At 62.7% G+C, this 25661-nt stretch overlaps 3 protein-coding genes across 4 annotated transcripts in view; 2 read left to right on the plus strand and 1 right to left on the minus strand.

The window, feature by feature from the left end:
- Positions 1–16999, plus strand: part of ADAMTSL2 (ADAMTS like 2) — a 34682-nt gene extending 17683 nt beyond the window's left edge. For both annotated transcript variants that reach the window (XM_040461524.1, XM_040461525.1), the window contains exons 12-20: positions 1277–1649; positions 6113–6210; positions 10116–10242; positions 11318–11531; positions 11617–11772; positions 12310–12480; positions 13185–13361; positions 15408–15552; positions 16314–16999. In XM_040461524.1, coding sequence (XP_040317458.1) covers positions 1277–1649; positions 6113–6210; positions 10116–10242; positions 11318–11531; positions 11617–11772; positions 12310–12480; positions 13185–13361; positions 15408–15552; positions 16314–16432 — 1580 coding nt within the window. In that variant the 3' untranslated portion in view covers positions 16433–16999. The remainder of the gene's footprint in view (positions 1–1276; positions 1650–6112; positions 6211–10115; positions 10243–11317; positions 11532–11616; positions 11773–12309; positions 12481–13184; positions 13362–15407; positions 15553–16313) is intronic.
- Positions 17000–19701: 2702 nt separating this feature from the next.
- Positions 19702–21445, minus strand: FAM163B (family with sequence similarity 163 member B). Its single transcript, XM_040461526.1, has 2 exons — positions 21023–21445; positions 19702–20509 (listed from the first exon to the last, which is right to left on the minus strand). The coding sequence occupies exons 1-2, from the start codon at positions 21113–21115 to the stop codon at positions 20111–20113; spliced, it is 492 nt and encodes a 163-aa protein (XP_040317460.1). The 5' UTR covers positions 21116–21445; the 3' UTR covers positions 19702–20110.
- Positions 21446–25255: 3810 nt separating this feature from the next.
- LOC121021237 (collagen alpha-1(X) chain-like) overlaps positions 25256–25661 on the plus strand; it is a 727-nt gene continuing 321 nt past the window's right edge. Inside the window, exon 1 of the mRNA XM_040461481.1 lies at positions 25256–25635. Within this exon, the coding sequence (XP_040317415.1) occupies positions 25256–25635 (380 nt within the window). The remainder of the gene's footprint in view (positions 25636–25661) is intronic.

The raw sequence follows: 25661 nt of genomic DNA on the forward strand, positions 1-25661 counted from the left end.
GGTCCCCGAGATGCAGGGGTGCGTGAGGGTCCCCAGAGATGCAGGGGAGTGTGAGGGTCCCCAGAGATGCAGGGGTGCATCAGGGTCCCCGAGATGCAGGAGTGCGTCAGGGTCCCCGAGATGCAGGGGTGCGTCAGCGTCCCCGAGATGCAGGGGTGCGTCAGCGTCCCCGAGATGCACGGGTGCGTCAGTGTCCCCGAGATGCAGGGGTGCGTCAGGGTCCCCGAGATGCAGGGGTGCGTCAGGGTACCCGAGATGCAGGGGTGCGTCAGGGTCCCCGAGATGCAAGTGTGCATCGGGGTCCCCGAGATCCATACCTGCAGTTTGGACGTGTTCCTGAGGACCGTGCACCGGTCACCAGGACTGCCTGGGCCGGCACTCCAGTTTTTGAGACCCTGAGAACCTTCTAGTAGAAGACATTTTCGAGGTTGTATAAATCCCCCAGGACAGCTGTAACAAATCACCCCAAACCGGGGGGCTCACGACAAATAGAAGTTCATTCTCTCCCAGTTCTGGAGGCCAGAAGTCCAAAACCAAGGTGTCAGCAGGTCCGACACTCGCTCTGGAGGCTCCAGGGGGTGGGGGCGGTCCTTCTCGCCTCTCCCCGATTCTGCAGGCCTCAGGCGCTCCTGTGCTCGGGGCCGTGTCCCTCCGGCCTCTGCCTCCGTGGTCACACACCTTCTCTGTGCGTGCGTGTCTTCTCTTCTTCTAAGGACAGCAGCCACTGGAAACAGGGCCCACCCTAGATCCGTGATGACCCGTGTCTACATCCTTAGCCACTTTTGTGAGGGTCCCGTTTCAAATAAGCTCACGTTCTGAGGTTCAGGGCAGGTGCGAATTTTGAGGAGGACCCAATTTATTTATATATTTGGGTGGGAGGAGGATAGAGAGCGAGCAGGGGTGGGGCAGAGAGAGAGGGAGAGAGAATCCCAAGCAGGCTCCACGCCATCGGCACAGAGCCCGACACGGGGCTCAAACTCACAAACCGTGAGCTCGTGACCTGAGCCGAAACCAAGAGTCGACGCTTGACCGCCAGAGCCCCCCGGGCGCCCCGAGGGGGACCCTGTTTCATCCACTGCAGGTTCCCCTACGAGAGGCTGTGCAGGCCGGCTCGCACACCTCTGCTTGGTGATCTGTGTGCTCTCTCTGCCTCCGGGAGCCTCTCGGTTCAGGTGTTTGCTGCGAGCCCCACTGGCCCCCCCACCCCGCCCCCACGGGCGGCCCTTGCGCCCACACAAGGGAGCACTTGAGAGTGAGCCACCTGTCTCCCTCGTAGACGGCAATGCCACCGGGACGGCTCTCGCGGGGGACAAGGATGACCCAGAGGTGGACGCGCATCTCCCCTCTCAGCAGCTCCTCTCTGCCAATGCCATCTCTGACCGACTCCTGGGCACCGGCTCCGACTCCAGGGAGCTCCCCTTCAATGACACTGGCAACAGCATCTTTGTGCAGGGCGCCCCGAGGAGCTCCCCGGCTGACAGCCTCTACGTGGACTACGAGGACAGCGAGGGAGCCGGCACTTACCTGCTCAATGGGTCCTACCTGGAGCTGAGCAGTGACAGAGTGACTAACACCTCCTCCGAGGCCCCGTTCCCCAACGCCAGTGCCAGCCTCCCCGCCGTGGCCGGGAACAGAACTCACAAGGCCAGGTAGGTCCTTGCTCCGCTGTCGGGGAAGCCAGGGCTGGTCCTGGCAGGTGAGGTCACACCCCGGGGGCAAACGGGAGACAGTCACTCGTGGCCGGGCTCCCTGACCCCTGGATCCGAGCAGGGCAGAGGCCTGGGTTGTAGCGAGTCTTTCCCGCAAGTTTGGCCCACGGGTTACAGCGGTGCCGAGTGCCCATGTGCGGCCGTGACGCCGCTTCCGGGGGAGGGGGAGGCCGACAATTGTGAGTGCTCACTGTGGGCCAAGTTCGGGCTAGGCACCCGTAAGCACGGGAACACCCGTCACAAACGCCCTTAGGGTCAAGGCAGTTACGGGGACTCAGAGAGGGTCACGGAGCCCGAAGGCCTGGCTTCTCCGTCTGGACGGTCGTCGCACACGTGGCCATTGGGCAGCTCCCGGAATGTGGAGTGGCTCGGCACCAACCTTCACTGCAGCCCGAGAGGAGATGGGCAGGGGTCCCGTGGGGTCCTCAGCCAGGGGCCAGACCCCGGAGCCAGGCACTGGGAATGAGGCCTTCTGCTTCGGGGGCTGGTGCTGCCTCTGGGATGGGTCCAGTGAGAGTCTGTCTACCTGGGCCAGGCCCCCAGAGCCTGGGATGCACCTGGGGATGCCTGGACAGTCACACCTGGGGACACCTTGTCAGCCACACCTGGACAATGATAGCTGGGGGCGCCTGGACAGTTACACCCGGGGACAGCTGGACAATAACAGTTGGGGACGCCTAGGCAGTTCCCTGGGGACATCTGGACGGTCATGTCTGACCCTGGGTTAGCGGCTGGGAGCAGGGTGGCCCCAGTCCTGCCACCACCCCTACCAGGAGACAGTCCCTGGTGACAGGTCCCTTAGGCTGATCATGGCCACCCCGGAGTGTCCCTGCACCGTTCCCCAGAGGCTCAGGGGGCAGTGAGGCTGCTTCAAGTAGAGCGAGCCGGGCTCAGCAGCCACCCGAGGTGGGTGGGGGCCGGAGGAGGGAAGGACTCAGTGGGTTTGCTTTTGTTTTCTGAAGACCAACCCAAACCCCTTGACTTTAGACACCAACACGAATGGAGCCCTGGCCAGGGCTGAGGATGCAGAGGTGGGTGCAGAGGGGTGCAGAGCCGCGAGGCGGGCCCCCCACAGCCCATGAAAGTGCCCGCCCCTTTTCTCAGGCTCTTTTCTGAGGCCCCCTCCCCCCCCAGCTGCAGGGACAGCCGGGCATCGGGCTCACGGGGCACATCTGGTTACCTTTGACAGGCTCTGGGTGGAATTCTTGTGCGCAAATTTGGACGGAGTAAAGCTCTGGAAGCTTCTGTGGCCGCTCTTCTCTCCCCAGGGCTGTCTGCTCACCTGACCAGGGGCCCGAAAGTCTGCAGGGTGTGGGTCTGGGGGGGGCACGTGGGACCCAGCGGCTGAGAGGGGTGACAGGCTTCGCTACGAGGCGCAGGTCTGAGTCCGAGAGCGGGGTTCGTGGGCACGGGGGCCAGGGTTCACAGTGTGCCAGCACTTGCCGGCGGGGCCTGGCCGGTGACTGAGGCTCCCAGCCCGGTTCCCACGTCTAACCAACCTGGGCTGCTTTCAGCTCCCGGGCTGTGCCCAGAGGGTTACAGTCTATCCCACACGGAGGCACCGGGGAGGACGCGACAATGGAAAGCCCAGTAGTGCAGTGAGCCTCCAGGGCGGGGCCGGGCCTCCCAGGGGCTGAAGAAAGTCGGCTGGCAGGTCTGACACTCAGCGTCCCCCTCTCAAGGGGTCTGTGGGGGTGACACAGAGGCCCTGCTGCTCTAACGCAGCCTGCGGCCTGGAGAGAGCTCGGGAGACCTGGGGCGCCGTCCCGACTGTACCCTGCACTTCCCCGGTGACTCAGACACGTCTCTGACTCCCCGTCCGCGTCCCTGAGTGAGGGCCTGCCAGCCGGGCAGCCGAGGACCCCCGGGCCAGATCAGGCACGACCTTCAGGTCGTCAGGCCACAGTTCCAAGAGTCTCTCCTGCCCCACCCCGGCTGAATCGTAGCCCACCCCTCAGCCCCGCTGGGGCCCACTGCAGAAATCGATACGCTGGGTCGTCTGCGCTCGGAAAGTCCCGACGCGGTGACGGGGCGGCACCTCCAGCCGGCTGCCATCAAAGGATGCTGGAGAGCTGAGACCAAAGATGGTCTTTTGAGATAAAGGGCTGAGGGAGGCCGCGGGGAAACCACCAGGCCAAAATAGCCACCGCGCACGGCGCGTTGTCCAAACACAGGAAGTCGCGTCTGCTCGACAGAGGCCGAAATCAAAGGGACAGCTCAGAAAGGAAAGGTTATTTTCATCTCAGAACAGCCTCAAACAATCGAGGGAGGCCCCCCGGTCACCAGAAGCAGACGTTGGGAGCCAGTGTGCGAGACACAGAGACGCAGGGTCTCTCTCCGGGGCCCTCGGAGCCGTCCCGGCAGGGACTCCCCGGCCCGCGTTGTCTGGGCCCAGAGCCCTGAGTGTGGCACACAGGGGCACTCTCTTCCTTCCACAAGGAGGCGGGCGAGGGGCTGGTGGTTCGGGCGGCTCTGTGGGTGTTTCTCTCCTGGGGGGCTGGCCACTTGCAAGCACAGAACGGTTAGGCATTCCGTTGTTGTGCAAACAGGAGCAGGGTTTTTCAGGAGGGGCTCTGCTGCGCCTGACGTGTGCCCGTGTAAGAGTGATGTGTGGGCAGCCCCTCTAGAAATACCTTTTGTGCTTAAAACCCGGAGGGTTATTTTGAACCAGGCCGCTCTCTCCCTAGTCCAGGATGAGTCACGCGGCCTGCTGGCTGAGTTCCCCCCATGGGTGGGGCGGTGGGGCCTGGCCGGGACCTTCTCATCTCTGTTTGTTCTTGGGGAGAATTGACAGCCGTGGTCGTCGTCGTCGAAAGGGCGGCGGGGGTAGGGGACCCAACCAGCAAGAGTCGTGTTTTCTGAACCAGGCTTCTGGGAGGGCTTGCTCAGGGGAGCTGGGTGCTCCCTGGGGGTTTCTACGGGTCCTTTGCTCTGAGATGACAAGGTCTTGAGTGGGTGGGGAAACCGCATTTAAGATTTTTTTTTTCTCCTTCTTCAGGAGGTGGGAGGGGGACCTTCCCCTCCCCCCAGAAATCTGTGAAAGGGAAGGGCTGTCTCCTGGTTGAGAAGCCAGCAGGTGAGGGGCTCAGCAGCTGTGAGTGGCCCTGAAACCGGCCACCAGCTCATGGCCTGCTCCCCCCGCCCCCTGCTTTCTCTTCCTCCACCCCTCCCAGATCTCCGGCTCCCTAGGTTGTGTAGCCACATCAGTAGACTCAGGACTTAAGGCTGTGGGCGGATCATTTCCTGGTTTAGAGCAAGTTGCACCTTCGGGGCAACAAACGTTCCTACAGAAGTAAACCTCCGAGCTCGTCCACTTGTGAAGCCCAGACGCGGAGCGAGCTCCCAGTGGGATCCAAACCAATGTCCGGATCGCGGAATCGACTGGAAGGCCCTTCGGAGTGGATGCCCTGCAGCATTCATTAAGCCCGACCACCGAGGTGGCACAAGGTCCCCGGAGAGGGACCCGTGCGCACGAGCCCACGGGGAAGCCTTGTGAAAGGGCGTCAGCTCCGGTGGTCTCCAGCCGGCCCCTCGCCGGGCACTGGGGCGGCGTCTGGTGCAAGAGGGATGCCGGGGCCTCGAATGGTGTCCCGTCAGCCAGGCCATCGCCCCATGTCCCCGTCTGCAGGTCGCGGGGCTTCGGGTTGTAGGGGGAGGGGCTGCATCTCAGACCAGAGGCTGGGGACCTGGGAGGACCCCTTCCTTCCTCCCCTGCTGAGTCCAAACCCAGCCTGCATGTTGGATACTGAGGCTGGGCCCCAGCACACCAACCGGTTCAAAGAAGCAAACGGTCCTAACAATAGTTGGCTTCAGCCGCCCACGCTCCGGCCAAGAATCATAGCTGGTTGCTGGCGCGGGCCCAGCTCGCCTTCCCCGCACCGGCAGCCATCACAGACCTGGGCAGAGGCGTCTGGAGGGGACCAACCACTCCCCTGTCCGCCGCCGAGCTTTTCTGTTTTGACACTTGGAGGCTGAATGGCCAGTGTCCCCGTTCAAGCAGAGTCGGGCTGAGGGGGGCCTCAAGGGGAGTCCTGGCAGGTTCTCGGCACAGAAGGTGCCGTCTGCGGTCCCTCCTGGGGGAGCGGAGAGAAGGAGTCGCCTGCCCACGCTAGCAGGTGGCGTGCGTGCGTGCAGGGCGCAGTGGCAATGCTGGGGGGCCCCGAGCTCACCCCCCACCCGGAAGGACCTTCAGCACCTCCAGGCGGGAGAAAGGCGAACGTCTGTTCTGTCCTAAAGCGTGCCTCCCCGCGATGCCCCCTCCCGTCCTCTGCTCTAGACAGTGGGCGGGCTGACCCTGATGGTGGGGACTTCCCCCGGGGCAGGGGCAGGCGCGCTGCTCCCCAAGAGCTCGTGCCCACAGCCCTCGGTGAGCGCCCGTGCCCTTCTCCGCTTCTCCCTTCCAGGACGAGGCCCAAGGCGCGCAAACAAGGCGTGAGCCCAGCGGACATGTACCGGTGGAAGCTCTCGTCCCACGAGCCCTGCAGTGCCACCTGCACCACAGGTACCAATCCCAGCTGCTGGTGGGAGCCCCCTGCCCAGCCCCCCCCCCCCCCCCCGCTGCGGGGCCCGCGCACTCGCCGGGGGCCCCCGAACTGCCCACAGGGAGCTTGTCTAGTAGTTTCCTGATCCGGGAGGTGGCATGAGGTCACAGGGGTTGGTGTCCTCATGCTCACGGCGTGTGGGACCGTGGGAAGGACCCCGGGGGGGGGGGGGGGGGGGGCCCCCCCCCCCCCCCCCCCATTCACTGTTCTCTGTATGGTATCTTGTGAGAGCGAACGTCCCTTTGGTTAAAACTACGACGTCTCAAGCGGGGAGGATTTTGCTTTTGTTTACAGCAACCTAGGAAGGGAAATAGACTCACGAAGGAGTGGAACAGATACTAGGACCTTGTCTAGGACCTGGGCAGGTAGAGGGGAACAGAGACCCACCTCCCCCCGCCGGTGGTGCCCAGACAGAGAGACAGACACACGTGGTTAGTGGTCAGTAGGTGCCGAGCTGGGATTGGAACCCATGTCTGTCTGCCCACGGGGCTGGCCACCCGCACCTTCGGATGCTGGCTGCAGCCGCCGGGGACCTGGGTTCCCTCCGCTGGGGCCGGCTGCAAGCTCAGATGTCAGACCCTGGACCAGCCCCTGTGGCAAAGGTTGTGGGGAGACCCCGAGTGCCACCTTGCCTATGCCCGGAGCAGCTTGTTTGGGTTTGGTCAGCACCTGGGGCTGCCCCTGAAACTGCATGATGCCCCCTACCCTGACCCTGCCCCCCCCAAAGTGGCCCCTGCCGTCTCTGGCTGGTGAGGAGGATGAGGCGAACCCCTGGCGGACCCTGGGCAGCCGGGAGTCTGGGCTTGATCGCGCCTCCTGCAGTCCTGCTCGGCACCTGAGGAGATGCCCGAGGGAGCGGCTGGGGAGCCCGCCCTGCAGGGCTCAGAACGGACCCCGGGTCCTTACGTCCTGCTCACCCCGGAACTCGCTCTCGGTTAGGGAGCCGGGGCCCCCCTGCTATTGAAGACCCTCCTGAGCAGGGTTCGGGGCACGCAGAGTTTGGAGGGCACGAGGCCAGCTTTGCTGGCTGTGCGGTGAGCGCGGGAGTGGCACCGCCTGGCCCACCGTGCCACGTGCGCTCGGCAGGTTGCTTGGTCTGTCTGAGCCTCACTTTCCTACCCGTAAGATGGGATGGGCCCCTCCGCCACGGCGGTCGTGAGGATAGGAGGGAGAGGAGTGAGCTGTCGCGGCCAAAGCGCAAGTGCCAGGCCGCTGGTCTTGAGAGTGAGCCGCGGGAGCCCCCTCCCAGGCTGGGCACGGTGGGGCGCTGGGGGAGTCTGCCTTGCCGGAGGCTGTCAGCAGGGCACGGACCGGTTCCGACTGAGAGCCGCACAGCCTCCGGTGGCACCCGGCCAAAAAGGTGGAGTCGGGTCCCTGCCGAATGGCCCCCTGCCCCCACCTCCTGTAGGCTCTGTCGGAGTCAAAGCTCGTGACTGTGGCAACTACTCTCAAAATCCCATTTGGCGGAGGAGTGCCGAGGCCAGACGGGGGTGGTGGTGAGGTTACAAACCTGCTGGGGCTCGTGCTGTCTGTGCTGATGTCCTTGAGTGTCCTCTGCACACAGCAGGGGTCCCTGGGCACCCTGTGCTTGGCTGCAAGATCTCCTGCCTCCCGAGCCAGCTCCATTACAGAGTCCCTTTCTTTCAAAATGCTCTTTGGGGCGGCAGAAATACAGGTGAATGTGGACTCTTAGCCTGAGCTTGAGCCCAGCTGTGGTTTCAGACCGTCCCTTGGCAATTCTGGGGGTGGGCTGGGGGGGGGCGGGGCCAGCGGACCCTGAGCCTCGTCCTCTGCTGGTGCAACACGCCGATCTGTGTTTTGTGCACTGGGGTGCCCTGCTCGTTGTTGTTGTTGTTGTTTTAAATTAATTGTTATTTCCATTTGAGAGAGAGACAGAGACAGAGTGTGAGCAGGGGAGAGGCAGACACAGAATTGGAAGCAGGCCCCAGGCTCGGAGCTGATAGCACAGAGCCCGACGCGGGGCTTGAACTCATAATCTATGAGATCATGACCTGAGTCAGAGTCGGACGCTTGACCGACTGAGCCCCCCCTCCCCCGCCAGGCGCCCCCTTGCTCGCTTTTCCTTAAAGGGAAGGCCTCGTGTATAAGGTTTCAAAAGCACTGTGTCCGAGACTGATGTCATGAAGAAGATTGCTACCTTGACTCTCCCAGCATCTCGGGGAGGTTCCCAACTTGAGGATGACCAAGCCGAGGCCTGGAGACTCTGATAGTGTTCACGTGACCCCGCCTTGACGAGGGAGAGACTGAGCTGGGTCTTGAACCCCAGTCTCTTTTGATCAGGACCTGCCGTGTTTCCACTCAACGGTGAGGACTGAATGGACAGTCGGCCATTTGGCGAGGGTCTGTGAGTCCCCAGCCCTGGACCTCCCTGGGCCCCAGAGCTGGTGTCTCTTGAGGCCTGGAACATTCCAAGCAGACCTGGCCAGGAAGGCAGCCTCCCCTCAGAGAGGGCTAAAGACGACACAGCCCAGTGCTGGCATGGAGGAGTCCTTTATGGAAAGAAGAAAAAAGTCCCCATGTAGGGCTGCTTCCCAGGTGGTTCCGTTCCATCCCGGCTGGGGCTTGGGGAGGTGGGAGCTTACAGACACACGCCACCAGAAAGGGACAGTGAGGTGGCTGGGTCAATGGGGAAATTGATTTCCTCCTGGGGCAGTGGCAGCCCCGTTGAAGAGGGTTCCATTATCTCCATCATTCAGGGAGGCTGGGTACCTCCACCCCCCCCCCCGACGTGCGCACAGACACACACAGACACACACAGACACACACAGACACACACACACACACACACACACACACACACACACACACACACATCAGCAACAACAAACCCTAACCCTTCACGTGGGCCTTCACTGATGCTAACAAGTCTCCCTGAGTCATCCTGCCTCCTTGGCAGGGACCCACCCACTGTTCAGTGGATTTGGCCATGTGCCAACACAGTGCCAGATGCAGGGGTGCAGGGGTGCAGGGACATGCGTAGAAAGACCAGAGGGGTAGAAGATGGGAGTGGGGTCAAGGAATTAACAACATTGGGTGAGGGCTGGCCCTTTACACATCATCCCCCTGATGGGATTTACAGAGTACCGGGGAGGCAAGGAAGATCAACACACAGAGTGGTGATTAAAGAAAGTTTGAGAGAGTTGGATAAGGACTGAGACATGCCACAGGGGAGCAGGGAGGGCCTGAAGATCTAATATAACATCTGGGGATGCTGGCAAGGGCTCGAATGGTTAGTTTTCAAACATATCCATCCGTCCACCCACCCACCCACCCGTCTATGCATGTTTCCATCTACCCACCAAACTCTCCATCCATCCACCCGTCCGTCCATCCATCTGTCCATCCATCCAACCGTCCATCCATCCATCCATCCACCCATAACCTGCCCACCCATCTATCCATCCATCCATCTAACCATCCACCCACCACCTGCCCATCCATCCACCCATCCACCCACCCACCTATCCATTTTTCCATCTACCCACCAAACTCTCCATCCATCCGTCCATCCGTCCATCCATCCGTCCATCCATCTGTCCATCCATCCATCCATCCATCCACACACCCACCCACCCACCCTCCTATTTACCCATAGGGGTGGGTGTGGAGGCGGGGGTGCAGAGAGAAGTCAGACCCTGAGACGTGGGCAGGGAGGGAGTTCAGATCCACAAAGGTGTCCTCACTGGGCTCTGCCACGGTTCGGTAAGCTGGTTACTGTCGTTATCTTTGATTTAAACCAGGAAGCTCTGAGAGGTAGCTGCCTTGCCCGTGGTCACATGGCCCATCTGCTGGTCCCCAAGGGGTTCGCTCGTGACTCACAGGCTCTTCCCTTGTCCTGAACCAGGAGTCATGTCGACCTACGCCATGTGCGTTCGCTATGATGGCATCGAGGTGGATGACAGCTACTGTGACGCTCTGACCCGTCCTGAGCCCGTCCAGGAGTTCTGCGCGGGGAGGGAGTGCCAGCCCAGGTACCTGCCACCCAGCGCCCCGGGCACTGCGGGAGCAGCTGGGGCTCTGCTTCGACTCTGCCCAGGGGAGCGACGGGAGCCGGCTAGCATCCTGCTCCTTCAGAGGGCGCTGTGGTGGGCAGGGCCTCAGGACCTGTGGGGTGGGGGTGCCTGCCAGGCTCTCTGCCACGGGCCACACGTGGCTGCCGAATTTCAGCCAGTGTCTCCCACTGTAGATCCTGGAGCCACTCTGTGCATCACTCATCATTGGCCCCCACCCCCAGGCACACAGGAGTTTTATAAACCAAAATGATTATTCCCGAAATTCCAAGCTGCCTGGCTGTCCCTGGGAGGTGGGGGGAGGCCCTGTCTGTCTAGTCCCCACCCAGGCCTCCTGTCCCGCTTTGCAAACAGTCAGAAACTGACAGAAACTGAGCCCTAAGCGTGTCCTTTTCCAAGTCATGACCACGGCGGGAGCTGACGCAGGGTCCCCGGACTGGGGGGCGGGTGGGGAGGAGGAGGCTACACAGTTCTGCTCTTCTGACTCCCTGCACATTTGCTCCCTTCTGAGAAGCTGGGTGTGTGGTTCTCGGGGCCTGTCCTTCCCCTGGGAGCCCCCATTGTGTGTGTGGGGGGGGGTGGGTGGGTACAGCACAGGCTCTGGGACACTGAGGCATCATCCCAAAGTAGGAGAAGGAAGGAGGGGGGCACTTTGGGAGGAAGGAACAGCATGGGCAAGGGAGCAAGGCCAGGACATGGCTCTTGAAGTGACTGGAAAGCCAGGTGTCCCGCCTGGAGGTGGGAGCAGGTGGAGGCCACACGGGTTCCTAGGCAGGCGGGCCAAGCACACGCTCGGGGCACCAGCAGGGTATCGGCGCCGCTCCTCGGGTGTCTCTCGGTGGGGGGGGGGGGGGGGGCCGGGGGCCCCCAAGAAACCACCTTCCCCCCCAGGGGGCCTCACCAGCTCCCTGGCTGGCTTGGCCCCGCGTGATTTCGGACATGGGTGAAGACATGCATTCTCGGGGTCGGGCGTGGGGTTGCATGGGGTCCCGGAAGGAAGGTGGGGGTCCCTGAAAGCCGGCCCCTCCCGAGGCAGGTGGGAGACCAGCAGCTGGAGCGAGTGCTCCCGCACCTGCGGCGAGGGCTACCAGTTCCGCATCGTGCGCTGCTGGAAGATGCTGTCCCCCGGCTTCGACAGCTCCGTGTACAGCGACCTGTGCGAGGCGGCCGAGGCCGTGCGGCCCGAGGAGCGCAAGACGTGCCGCAACCCAGCCTGCGGGCCCCAGTGGGAGATGTCCGAGTGGTCGGAGGTGAGCGCCTGCGCGCCCGGGCGCGCTCGGGCCCGCGCGCGTCGGCTGCGCAGTCCTGACCCCGCCCTCACCCGCCCGCTCACAGTGCACGGCCAAGTGCGGGGAGCGCAGCGTGGTGACCAGGGACATCCGCTGCTCGGAAGACGAGAAGCTGTGTGACCCCAACACCAGGCCCGTGGGGGAGAAGGACTGCACAGGCCCCCCCTGCGACCGCCAGTGGACTGTCTCCGACTGGGGCCCGGTGAGGGGAGGGCCGTGGGGGCGGGGGGGCACGCGGAGGGGTGGCCGGTGCCCAGTGGCCGCGGGGCCGCCTCACGCCCCTGCCGTTCTAGAGGGAGGGATGTAGGGTTAGATCGGCGAACCAGCCGTTCTCCCGGTCACGTGAGGAGTCATAGCCTGTATCCAAAACCGAGTGGCGACTTCGGGGTCCCTTTTTATGACCTCGCCGTGTGTCCGTCTGTGTGTCCGTCTGTGTGTCTCTCAGCTGTGCTCACCAGCGGCACCCCCCCCCCCCCCCCCGCCCGCCCCGGTGCTGGGCGCACAGATGACCTTTTTAGGTATTTTAGGTGTGCTTTTGTGTGTCTGTTTTCCACCGAGCGCGTAATATTTCTGTAATTAGAACAGAAAATGTTATTTAAAAAGTGGTTGCCATGGCAGCCGCTCCCTCCCCCACACTGCCTGGGGAGCCGGTTCTCTCTGGGAGTGACAGCAGGGGAGGGGGGGTGCACTGGGAGAGGGTTTCCGCCCCTAACCCCCCCCCCCCGCTTCCCCCCTGCAGTGCAGCGGGAGCTGCGGGCAGGGCCGCATGATCCGACACGTGTACTGCAAGACCAGTGACGGCCGGGTGGTGCCCGAGTCTCAGTGCCAGATGGAGAGCAAGCCGCTGGCCATCCATCCCTGTGGGGACAAGAACTGCCCCGCCCACTGGCTGGCCCAGGACTGGGAGCGGGTGAGTGCCCCCAGCCGCAGCAGGGCTCCCCTCTGCCTGGGAGGGCTCTGGGCTGAGAGCCAAGTGGCCACGATGGCGGATTGGTCAAACGAGGAATTAATTGCAAAATACGATGGCACAATTCACTGAAACTTAATTTGAAATGGAAAAAGCCAAAAGGTAAGAAAACCCCTTAACACCTGCCAGATCTAAATAGGCAAGTACCTGATGATGCAGAATGGGTCTTGTGTCCCCGGCCCTCTCCCAGCCCCCACTTTATGGAAAACAGGGGCCGGGGGCACCTGGGCCTCACAGACTCTTGGCCCCTGGGTCTCGGGCCGACGTTTGTTCTCATGACCACCTCTTCTGCCGGCCCCCCCCCCCCCCTGCCGGTCACAGTCCCCAACTTGCCTTTTCAGGCGGGTCGTTCTCAGCCAGTTGCTTCAGCTAGATCACCATTAGCCGAGCCGCCTTGGGACACATTGTCACGAACCGTTGTGTTTCCAAACAGATGGTTTTCCGTGAAACGGCTTTTGATCAAATGTGTTTGGGGCCAAAGGGTTACCGACCAAAGAGTCCTCGGCCAATCTGCCATTGACCTAAACGTTTTCACCCCATCGTTACTGACCGAGCCATATCCCCGGAGTCGCGGAGTCACGTGCACGGTGTCCTGGTCCTCCTGGCCTCTGGCCTCTGACCCGGCCCCGTCTGTCCCCCGGTCTCAGTGTAACACCACCTGTGGCCGAGGTGTGAAGAAGAGGCTGGTGTTGTGCATGGAGCTGGCCAACGGGAGGCCACAGACGCGCAGCGGCCCCGAGTGCGGGCTGGCCAAGAAGCCCCCTGAGGAGAGCACGTGCTTCGAGAGACCCTGCTTCAAATGGTACACCAGCCCCTGGTCGGAGGTGAGCGCCCGGCTGGCCCCTCGGGGCCACGTGAGGCCGGAACCTGAGTCCTGGTCCCGCCTCGGTACCTCGAGCCCTGCCCCAGACGCTCCCCACCCCCGCCTCTGTTGTCTCCTCCGTGTGTCCTTAGTACCTGTGCCCCCACCCCCGTGCCCCTCGTGCCCTCTCCACCTGGTGATGCCATCAGTTTTCAAGAGGTGGCGGAGGGGGAGGCCCAGAGCCGTCTTTGAGCATCACTGAGCGGGGAGGGGGTAGAGAACAGGAGCCCCGGGGCCTCTGTCGCTGTGTGCTCCGGGGTCTCCGGTGCCTCTGGCCTCGGTGTCCTCATGGGCCAGCTCTGAGCACTGAGGGGGATGACGCAGGGGTGCAACAGGGGGTGGGGAGCCCTGTACGTTGCACCGTGGTGTTGTCTCAGACACACGCACGCGAGGCTTCCATGGTCTTGGATGGTGGAAGGCACATCCCCAAACCTTAGAGTTCAAGGTGAAGATTCTTAGAGTCTGTGAGACAGGGGTGAGTCTGGGGATTCTGTGAGTGTTGCCCCCACTCAGAGGGTGATGGGCCAGGACCTCTGCACCCCCCGCCCCCACCCGGGCTCAGGGATCTCGGCAGAGAGACTCAAGGTGGTATCTGGATGCAAACCTCGCCCTAGATGGGGCCTACTGGCACACAGGCTCGTTCAAGAGCGAAAACACACATTTCTCCATTCTGTGTCATCCACAAAAGGACCCACCGGGGAGAAGGAGGGAGACTGGGGGCGGGGCGGGGGCTTCCAGAGGAGGCGTGGGCAGAGCCAGCGCCTGAAGGATAAAGAATAGGTTTCTGGAGGGGCCAGGAGGGTCTAGTGGCTACAGGGCGGGGGGGCAGAGTGAGTCATGTCCGGGGGCAGAGCCCGGCAGGGAGTGGGGGAGGACGTCAGGTGGGGCTGAGAGGCCGGTGAAGTTCGCCTGGGGCCCCAGGCCCCCAGGAGCCACGCCAGCACTCGCACTTTGGAAGGTACTTCCTGCTTCCGAAGACGGGGGCCAGGACCTACCGGGTGCAGGTGGTGGGCTGGGTGCTGGGTGCCGAGCCCTGGAAGCGGGGAGAGCCGCAGAGAGGGAGCAGACCCTGCCCCTCAAACAGCCTGAGGGCATCGGGATAGGGACACCTGTATTGCGCTGATGACAGAGGGTGGGCGGGAGGTGACCGGCACAGGTGGACCACGGTGGGTGTGTGGAGCTCTGGTGTTCTGTCCCTGTGGCTGCCCCTCCCTGGGATACGGGCTCCGTAAGAGCTCATTCCTCCCAGCTGTTCTACCCACTCCCCAGGGCCGGAGGGTCCCCTCCAGGGGCACACAGAGGCTCTTCGGAGCGGCCGCCCGCGGTCGATGGTCCTGTGTGCTCAGTGCCAAGCTGGCCGCCTCTTGCCTCCAGACTGGGCCAGCCCCCCCCATGCTGGGAGCGGGTGGGTGGTCCCCCCTGCTAAGTCTTAGTTAAATGGGAGGGGTCCAGGGCCGGGGCCTCCCACCCCTGCCCCGCCTCAGGGACCCAGGGCTCGGGTCCCAGAGGCGCCTGGGTGACGTGGGGTCACCCACGTTGGAGGGGGGTGGCGAGAGGGAGCCACCGCCTGCAGGATCTTGGCAAGGAGACGATGGGGCAGCCGGGGTCAGCAGATGTCCCTGGTGCTCTGGGTAGCTCAGCGGGGTTTTCCAAGGGGAACATCTGGACGAGGGAGCCTCAGGCGGGAGTGTGGCTTTGGAAGATAGGTTTAATTGGCCGGCAACACAGTTTTTCACTGGAGAGGGAAACCAGCGCTCTCCCTCTGCCACGGCCCCGTGTGTCCTGAGGGTCCGTCTCACGGGCCCCGGGGAGGCTGAAAGCGAAGGACGCACCCAGTGACAGTGGGGAGGGGAGGGGCCGCCTCTTCCCTGGGCACCTGCTGGAGCTGTGCGGCCCTGGGTGGGGATGGGACCCAGCAGCCTGGTGGGAGGGGTGGGGTCGCCCCTCCTTGTGGCCGGAACCCTGCGCGGCCAGGTGGGGGCTCCGGCCATGCTGTCTCTCCCATCAGTGCACCAAGACCTGCGGGGTGGGCGTGCGGATGCGGGACGTCAAGTGCTACCAGGGGACTGACATCGTCCGTGGCTGCGACCCACTGGTGAAGCCTGTCGGCAGGCAGGCCTGTGACCTGCTGCCCTGCCCCACGGAGCCCCCAGGTGAGGAGGGGGGGGGCTGACAAGGCGGGCAGAGCCAGGGGCCAAGGGGACCAGGAAGATCGAGCGGCTACGGACACCGAGGCCTGGCGGGGGGCGAAGGCTCCTCCTGGGGTGGCGGAACCCGGCTGGGAGGTGAGGGTGGGGAGGGCGGCGGGTGAGGCCTGACTGGGGCTGGGGGTCCCCAGGAGCCACACCAACCCTGTATCTGGCTTCAGAAGGTGGGGCCGACTGGGCGGGGACCAGGAGTCCTCGGTGACTCATCCTGAGCCGGGCACATGGGAGGCGGGGGTGGCCGGGCCTGACATGGGGCCTCGGCGCCTGGAGGAGGAGCGAGGGTGCTAGAGTCTGAGGGGGGTGCCGGGACAGGTGACCCGCTCTGCTTCACACCTGTTCTGTGGAGGGGACACCTGTGGGCCTCCTGGGAAGGTTCGGGCCTCTAGGGGTGAGGTCAAGGACTCCTCCAAACCCTGGCCCTGGGCATCACTCTTGCTGTGCGCAGATCAGACCCCTCGGGGGGATGGCGTGGCGTCCTGGGGAGGGCTGGGGGCAGGGGTGGCAGAGTAGTAGGGCTGGAGGGCCCGACGCAGGTGGGAGGCCCATTGCCCCTGGAAACGGGCACGTAGGGGCCACCTGTCCACGGGTGCTGCCGGCGGGGGCCACCCCCGAGGTGGTGGGGTGGGGGGGTCCTGTCGAGTTTCCACCCCTTGGCCCCCGGTGATGGCCCCCCCCCCCCCCCCCCCCCCGCCGTGTCCCTTCCCCAGACGACAGCTGCCAGGACCAGCCAGGCACCAACTGTGCCCTGGCCATCAAGGTGAACCTCTGTGGCCATTGGTACTACAGCAAAGCGTGCTGCCGCTCCTGCAGACCTCCGCACTCCTAGCCACCCCCGCCGCCCCCCAGAGACCCGAGCGCTCGGCCCCGGGGACCCCCCAGCCACTGGGGCCCCTCTGCGGACACCCTTCCTGCAGGGCACCCGGGCTGTGAAGACGTGACACTGAGCCTCTGCTCTCCCCCGGGGAAGGAGAGCCCGGCGCCCCCCCGCCCCCACGAGCGCACCCCGGGCCCCTGCCCCTGCCCGGAAAGGTGTCTTAGGGCTGCAAGGACGGTCGTGTTTGTGGGTCCCACCGGCCAGCCCCCGGCTCCACCCAAGGGGCCTGGGAATGTCCTCTCTCCCTCCAGGGCTGTGGGGTCGAGGACCAGGGCTGGGGCGGCGGGGAGATCCAGGTGCCGCCGCCTCGGACCCGGATCCTGTTCAGGTGTGCCCCTTCCAGAGGAATTGTATCTCGCAAGTAGCGTCCACTTGCCTCGTTCTATGAAGCTCTCACGCACGGAGGGACCCGCTGCACTTTACGCCCCGGGAGGAGGCACTCTTTCTCACGGCACACTAGGATGTGGTCGTCAGCCAGTGCTCCTGTATGTTAATAAAGTGGTCGTATTTATGGCGGCATCTTGGGCTCCCAGTGGCTCTGGCGGGAGGTGTGCGGTGGCCGTCGGGCTTCGGGAGCCAGGCTGTCCCGCGCTCGAGTCCGGGAAGACTGGCTGAGGCCTGGGTCCAGGACTGGGCTCGGGGCCTAGGACCAAGCAGCAGTGCCTCCCTGAGGAGGGGACGGTCGGGGAAGCAGAGGTGGGGTGCCCGCAGGGGTGACGGGGGTCAGGAGGCATCAGGACCTGGATGTGTTCTCAGAACCGAGCCGGTCTCCCGCCTGCTGACCGAAGTGGAACCCACCGACCGAGGTGGGGGGCTGGAGGAATTGTACGACCTGAGCCTTGGGAGAAGAGGCTGGCCTTGAGATGTGTAGGGGGAAAACAGGAAATGAGGCAGGGGCGGGGGTGGGCCCCAGATTGGGAGCTCAGGAAATATCATCCGTCGCTACTGGTTCCTGAACCTCCTAGAAGGGCTAGTTAATCTGGACTTGGGTGGGGGGTGTGCAGGGCCACTGGAGGGCTTCCTGGGGGAGGTGGTGTTTAGGCTGGTCCAGCAGCAGGAGTGGTTCTCCAGCATGCAAGTAGGGAAAGCAACCAGCACAGAGTCTCCAGGGAGAGGGTGGGGATGGGGAAGATGCTGGAAACCTGCTCTGGCCTCAGCTGGGGGCGGGGGGAGGAGGACCAGGGTGTCCGCCCAGCTCGGGAAGCAAGACTGCCATGGGCTGAGGGGGCCCCGGGGATTGTCTTCTTCGGGGACAGGTAGCAGGGAGGCAGGCGGCTGCCAGAGCAGGGCCCAGCACCCAGCGCTCAGGGCAGCATCGAGGGTGCTGCTCAGTGATGAAGGTCACTGAGGCCCTGGGATGGGCTTGCGTGAGGTCCCCAGCCCCAGGAGAGGTGAGTCACAGTAATCCAGGGGTCTGGGCCCTCCCCGATGCACCCTGCTGCTGTGCCCTGTGGTCACCCTTGCCCCCGGTCCTCCTTTCGGACCACACTCGCCACTTCCTGTGTGCCAGGCTCTGCCTCCAGTGCTCTATCAGGCCTGCTTCACGAACCTCCCAAGAGCCCCTGAAGCGGGTGTCGTTATCCCCCCCCCCCCCCCCCGTGCTGATGGCCAACACGGGCCCAGAGGCCATCAGACACTGGCCCCAGGTGACTCAGCCGGTCACCCCCACCCCGCTCTCCAGGAGCTCAGAGGTTAGGCCAGCGCCTCCCAGACTTGGCAGACGGCCGCGGCCACCCTAGACGTGGCGTGCCTAGACCCAGGCCCCCAGATGGGAGAGGAAAGGCAGACCCTGCCCGGCACTGGGCAGGACGGGGTCCCCTCCCGGAAAGTCCCGGGCAGAGGTTTGGGCTGGCTTGGAACTGCAGGCAGACCGAAGGCGGTGGCGGTGGCGGTGCTGGAGATGAGTTTTATTGGCTTTCTCTTTTCTCGGGGAGCACGCAGCTCCCCGCGGGTCCCCACAGTGCAGCTGCATGAACTCACAGGGATGGGTGTTCACCTCATTTTAAGTGGATCTATGAATCTACACAGAGAACAGAGACCAGGGAAGGAAACGGGAAACGGGAACAGAACGGCCACAGGAAGTGCCGCCTCCTGGTGCTCGCCCCCCCCCCCAGCCCACCCCCCAAGCAAATGCGCAAAACAAACTCATGGGGTTCCACAAAGGAGGAGAGCTTGGGCTGCAGGGAAGCTGGGGGTGGATTCCATTAGCGTGTCCCAACTGAGGCTGGAGGTGAACGGAAGGAGAAAGTCACAGAGAAAGCTGAAAACAGTAAGCCCTCCCTAACTCTGCTCACGTCCGGACGACTCTGGGGCATTCAGCAAGAGGCAGGTGCTCGGGCTGTCCTCGGCTCAGGGGTCCTCAAAGGCTGCTTTGTCTTTTAGGAAGGTGGCTTTGCCGAGGAGCCTGGCAGACAGCAGCGACCCTGCCTCTGGGGCCCTGCTGTGCAGGAGGAGATCTCGCCCCTGGCCGGTGGGGGAGATGCGTTCCCCGTGCCCCTGGTCACTTCCCTGGGGTGACCACTGAGCACCACTTCCCCAGCAGAGGGAGGGAGCTAGAGAGGGGCTCCCAGGGAGACCTCAGCCCTGCTGGGAGCTTGGAGGAGAGTGGGCTCAGTTGAGGTCGGACGTGGAGAGAGAGCAGGATCCGGGGCCCTGCTCCCAGATCCTCCTGAGAAACGGGGCGGGTGCGAGAGTTCGGGTCGGTGTCCCCTGGGACCAGAGCTCGAAGGGCTCTGGATGCTGAGGCCCAGCGGGTGGGAGGGCCTGTCGCAGGCCTCATGGGGGGGAAAGTGGGTCTGTTAGGTCCTGCTCCCCGCCCTGTGCACCCCACCACACCTGGACTTCCGAACGGGGTGCCTGTTTCAGTGCGGGTGCTCCCACGGCAGGTGGTTGGCCCATGGCCTCCTCTACCCTCTGTGCCTCCCTCTTTCACCAAAAAGCCAGTTGAGGCTGTGAATCCCGAGGGCCTGGTTGCCCCTGAAACTTCTGGGACATCTGCAGGAAAGCCAGCCCAAAGAGCGTCTCCGCGGCTTGGCACCGGAAGCCAAGGATGTGCGTGTGAGCGGGAGGGCGCGCGGGGGGGGGGGTGCTCCCCGCCCCCCCGCCGTTCTGGGACTTAATACTTGGTCTGCAATAGCCAGGGAGGGCTTGTGCTACCGGGCCAGTGGCATCGCGGCTGAGGCTCGGGGCGGCGGGCCGGGGTTTTGGAGGGGGGGGGGGGCGGGTGTCGGGGAGTGGGGTCAGGCCCGGCCTCACAGCCAGCGACGGCCAAGTTGCTGGGGCTGAGGTGGAGGCCACTTTCCCCCTGCAGCTCTGCTGGACGGCAGCTTCAGCGTCAGGAGCCTGGCGTCGAGGCCCCAGAGCCCTGCCTTGCCCTGCGGACTGACACCTGGGAGCTCACCTGTGCCCGCCCGCCTGGGAGCCCCAGGCCCCGCACCCCCTACCCCCGGCGGCCACCTTGTGCTCACTGGGCCCTATCCCTGCAGCGAGCCGCGGAGCTCCCCGACCGGCCCCCGTGGGGACAGGGAGGCGCGGAGGGCTGGGCGGGGCCCCGGTCCCGGCCCGGGGCCAGGCTGACACGCCCCGGGGACCCCACCATGGTCTGGGGGCCCGTCGGGCGGGCGGGGCTGCTCAGACGTCGGTGCTGATGCTGCGGCTCCGGGAGAAGGCCTCCCGCATGGCCGAGAGGCGGTTGGGGTTGAGCGCCTGCAGGCCCCCGAAGGCCCCCGGCGGCGGCTCGGCGTCCTCCTGGCTGACGCTCTGGTAGGCCACGCGCTCGCCGCCGTTGCGCACGTCCTCGTCCTCGGGCTCCTGCAGGAAGAAGGCGGGCGGCTCGTAGTGGGAGCAGCTGCGGCAGAGGGTGCGGGCCTGCGGGCTCTTCTGGCTGAAGGAGGTGGAGGCGGCCGGGTAGAGCGCCGGCCCGTTGGTGAGCACCAGGCTGCGGCCGCAGGGCAGCGGAGGCGGGTTCGCGTGCACGGCGAAGTCAGGCTCCTCCTCGTCCTCCTCCGACTCTTCCTTGCAGCAGTAGTACTGCGGGCAAAGGGCTGGTGACCCGCGGCCCGCCCGCCCTCGCGTGCGCGCGCACGCACGCACGCCTGCGGCCGGACGCTCCGCCGGTCGCCACGGCAAGCTGTGCAGGCGGGGAAACCGAGGCACAGGAGGGCCAGGCAGCCTGAAGATGGGCGCTGTGCTGTGCATCTGGGCCTGCTCTCGGGGTTGGGGGGCACTCGGAGGGCCGTCCGGTGTGGGTAGGGAAGGGAGAGCCCAGGGGGCCAGAAACGAGGGCCGGAAGCGAGGCCCAGACGCTCACCCCTACTGCTCTCCCGCATGGCGTGCACCGTCGGCCAAGTCCCTTCCCCTCCCTGAGCCTCCGTGGCCTCACCCTGCGGGGGGTTTGGGAAGCCCTGGGAGGGGTGAACCCTGGCAGGTGGGACCCAGGCCGGGGGGGCGGTCTGCTCGGCACTTTCTCCAGCAGGACCTGCCCCTTCCCCTCTTGCGGGGCCCCAGCCCTCCTCGCGCCTCCCTCGGCGCCCCCGGGGGTACCTGGAGCCGGCAGTAGCACAGAACAGCGATGATACAGAGCAGAATCACAGTCGCCAAGATGCCCCCAGTGATGACCACTGTCCCGGCTGTCATCCGCCCCCTTCTCCATCAACAGCCTGCAACACACATCACCAGGTTTCCCCGCATCACTGCTTCCTCCTTGCAAGAGCCACCCCTTCTGGTTTAGAAAGTCGAGGAGACTAGCCCAGAGGGGAAAATAGAACGCCCCGGGGCATGCGCGCAAGAGGCAGGGGCTGGGGCTGGGCCGCGGTGCAGGGCAGGCCGGCCCTGCCCCTCCGTCTCCGGGCCCTGCGTCCCACGTCTGGAGAGGGCGATGCTAACAGGACGCCCCAGCCTGGCTCGCGGGGCTCCCGTGAAGATTTCGTGAGCACACATTTCGGCACTGAGCGTAGCACGCTTTCAGGGAATGGCGCCCTTCCAGGCTGGCTCTCCCAAGCTCACGCATTTCTAAATTCACCCAAACACAGTCAAGCTGAACATATGGTTTTGTAACCGAACAAGATCGTCCTTATTTTTCCAGATCATTACATTTCCTTCCGCGACATCGCTTCTAGCCACGTCCCGTCGTCTGACGCAACCTGTCCAGTGGTGGTAAAACACACATAACGTGAAGTTCACCATCACGACCGTTTTTAAGTGTGCGGGTTCGGTGGTGGTAAATACTCAACAGAACTTTTGTCGTCTTTCACGACTGAAAACCAATCCTTTTTTTTTTTACGTGCTCTTTTTGATATTTAGGTTGTTTACATTAAAAAAAAATACTTTAAGTGGATGTTTTAGTAAGTGTTTTTGCAGCTAAGTGATGGGAGCCATTTGAGCTACACGGCCGGCTGCGATTACTTGTTCGGGAGAAGTTCCTAGAAGGGGGATTTCTAGGCCGAGGGACAGGCCCTTTGTAAACTCTTCATCATGGAAAATGTCACACAAAGGCAGAGAGAAGGAGCACGTGTCACCAGCTGCACTTCTGTTAGCTTTTCCATCCGTCCGGGCGCTGAGAAACCGGTTCTGGAAAAAAAGCATCCTGCCTCGTAGGCTCTTGCGACGTCCGTCCTCGAGACGGCCTGTTTCAGGGGCTTAACACCTGGCTTGCAAAGTTCCCTCGTAACTGACGATCATCTCCCACAGGCCAGCAGTCGCTGGCTCGGGCACCCCTGCCTCGACTGGCCATCCCTCATTTCTTTTGCAGGGGGGGCAGTGTGTGTGTGTGGGGGGGGGCGACTGAACGTATTAAAGGAAATCCCGGAGCGTGTCAGTTTACTCATAAATCCTTCAGTGCAAAAGCTGACAGATGAAGCCTTAAAAAACAACAAAACCATAAACGCCCTGTCTGTGTTCAGCTTCCTTCACTCAGCTCCCAAATGTCTTTTTTACAGTTGCTTTGTTCAAATCAGGACCCAGTTACATTTGGCTCTTTTGACTCTAGAACAGTTCTGTTCCCTCCTCTCTCGCCCTACGCATCCCGCCGATGTTGTTTATAGAAGAAACTGGGTCGTTTATCTTCACAGAATTTTCCGTGTACTAGAGCTGGCTGGGTTTCCTCGAGTGGCTTCGGACACTGGCGCTATTTTGTCTTCCAAACTGGCTTCCTACCGCGTCACCGTCGGGGGCTGTGACTCTGTTCCGCCTGCCGCCACGTTGAGATCAACGGCTGGTGGGTCCAGCTGCTGTCAGTTTCCCCACTGGCCCTCCACCTGATCGACTTACCAGCCCTCGGGGATTGTGTCCTAGATCCATTATTTAATTAGGGGGCCGCAAAGAGTGGCTTTGCAAGCAGTACGTCTCTTCTGCATTGACTAGCCCTGGTCCTTCTCTGAAGAACTTTCCCTAGTACCTACGTAGTTATCCGAAAATACAGAGTGCAGAGGAGAGGCACAGGTGCTCAGCTCTGTATCAGTTTTCAGAAGAGGGGGGTACCCCCAAGAGGTTTGCGGTGGTTTTCTAGTATCACTGTGATCTCACTGACTTTTATATATTTAATGTAGTTCGGTCCACATCTACTTTTTAATGTTCAGGTGATCCCATTGGGACTGTGGGCTTGGAGGTCCCTCCACAATGGCTCCTGTGTTATTTTGATGGGACCCCCACTAATCCTTGATGGCATTTTGCTTTACATTTTTTTTTTTAATGTTTATTTATGTTTGAAAGCGAGAGAGAGACAGAGCACAAGTTGGGGAGGGGCAGAGAGAGAGGGAGACACAGAATCCGAAGCCGGCTCCAGGCTCCGAGCCGTCAGCACGGAGCCCGACGCGGGGCTCGAACCCACGAACCGTGAGGTCATGACCTGAACCAAAGCCGGTCGCTTAACTGGCTGAGCCACCCAGGTGCCCTGACGTTTTGCTTTTAGGTACAAGGTGTCCCAACTAGGGAATACTTTTTTTTTTTTTTTTTTCAGGAAGAGAAAAATAAAACATAAGTTTCTACTGACTTTATTCCTTCTTAGTTTTTCCCTGTTATACATAATAACTTAAAAATAACGGTACCAATATTTTTACTAACATGTCCACTGAACAGAACATATTTATTTGTTCTCTTTTTGTTTTCACCCCCTCAGGAGTGGATAGTAACAAGACTCTTTCAAAGTCACTTGAAATAATTCTTAGTATGGTTTTTCTATCCACTCGATACTCAGGTTCATTCATTCCAGTTAGTTCTTCCCTTTTTAAAAAAAATTGGTTTAATTTTGCATTTTAATTGTAGAAAACATTCGGTTCCAAAGTCAAAAGCATAAAACCAGGTACATTCAGGGGTCTCACTTCCTGTCACTCCCCTGCTCTGCCCCAGAGGGAACAATTTTACTTGGTTCTGGATTTATCTCCCCATTGCCTCTTTCCTTCCTTCCTTCCTTCCTTCCTTCCTTCCTTCCTTCCTTCCATGTTTATCTTTGAGAGAGAAAGATTGTGTGTGAGCGGGGGAGGGGCAGAGAGAGAGGGAGACACAGAATCCGAAGCAGGCGCCAGGCCCCCAGCCGTCAGCACAGAGCCCGACACGGGGCTTGAACGCATTAGCCATGAGATCATGACCTGAGCCAGTTGGACCTCAACCGACGGAGCCACCCAGGCGCTCCCCACTGCCTCTTTCTAAAAATATAAGCAAACAGAGCCTTCCTCCCTTCTCTGAAGCTAAAAGGGCATTCTGTATAGACTTTCTGTACCTTCCCCTGCTTCACCGAGCGGTCTGTCACTACGTGTACAATATGCTCCCCGGTCACTCCGAACGTCCCCAGGGACCCCTCCAGAACCTGGCTCCTTTTCGTAGCCGCACCGCACTCCGCAGTGTGGGGGAAGCCCCGCTTGCACAGCACATCCTATGGGTAGGTATTTGCACTGTTTCCTACTCCTTGAGATCACAGGAATGTGCAAGGAAGGGTTTTACGGTGTGCACGTTTCTCAAGTTTTTGATAACCCTTGCCAAAGACTTGCTGGAATCTGGGCCCGTTTTTTCCCCCTTCCAGGAACGTGTGAGAATTGACACGGGATGTTCAGACTCGAGATCTGAGCCGTTGGTACGTGGGGAGCGAGAGGCTGCACCCCTGTACGTGCACGCGGCTGGTGGCGCCTGACATCAGTCCGCAGTTAACTCCAAGGAGCCCCTAAGGGGGACCTCCTTCGGCCCCGCCACCCCTCTGCCCTGGCTGTGCTCACCCCCAGGGCAGCAGTGTGGGCAGGGGCAAAGCTGGGATGGGAACCCAGACTCCGGACGGACGGGCAGACAGAAAGGCAGATCTGTACAGACCCAAAGTGATGAGCCGATGAGACACAGACTCACAGACGGCCCCGAATTCAGACAGAGGTGCAGACAGGCAGATGCAGGCAGGGCCCGAGTCAGGAAGACACAGCACAGGCCACACAGACAGACAAAGCAGGAGCCCCAGGGACCCCCACATTCCTGGGCGCCCTGCCAGGCGGCTCCCACCCACCTCGGCCCCCAGGGCGGCTGAGGCCAGCTGGCCTGCCGGCCCCACCAAGGGTGCGGGCCGACCTGGGGCCGGATCCAGGGAGCAGGGTGTGCTGGCGGTGGGGGGTGGCGCTGGGCAGGGGCCAGGCCCGCCGTCCAGATGCGTTTCACGCTTTTCGCTGAGGTGAGGCAAAGCAAAGCAAAGCAAAGCAGGCAGATGTTGGCCTCACTCCCCCGCGCCCTTCCCTCCTGTGGGGCTCACGGGATACCACAGCTCACCCCAGCCTTCACCTGACGCGGCTAGAAGGCGGCAGCGGGATGGACCCCAGGCAGCGGGATGGACCCCAGGCAGCGGGATGGACCCCAGGCAGCCGGATGGACCCCAGGCAGCGGGATGGACCCCAGGCAGCCGGGTGGACCCCAGGCAGCGGGATGGACCCCAGGCAGCCGGATGGACCCCGGGCAGCGGGATGGACCCCAGGCAGCCGGATGGACCCCGGGCAGCCGGGTGGACCCCGGGCAGCGGGATGGACCCCGGGCAGCCGGGTGGACCCCGGGCAGCGGGATGGACCCCGGGCAGCCGGGTGGACCCCGGGCAGCGGGATGGACCCCGGGCAGCCGGGTGGACCCCGGGCAGCGGGATGGACCCCGGGCAGCCGGGTGGACCCCGGGCAGCGGGATGGACCCCGGGCAGCCGGGTGGACCCCGGGCAGCGGGATGGACC

This window comes from Herpailurus yagouaroundi, unplaced genomic scaffold, assembly GCF_014898765.1.
Source record: "Herpailurus yagouaroundi ecotype Mexico unplaced genomic scaffold, PumYag 267, whole genome shotgun sequence".
NCBI lineage: Eukaryota > Metazoa > Chordata > Mammalia > Carnivora > Felidae > Herpailurus > Herpailurus yagouaroundi.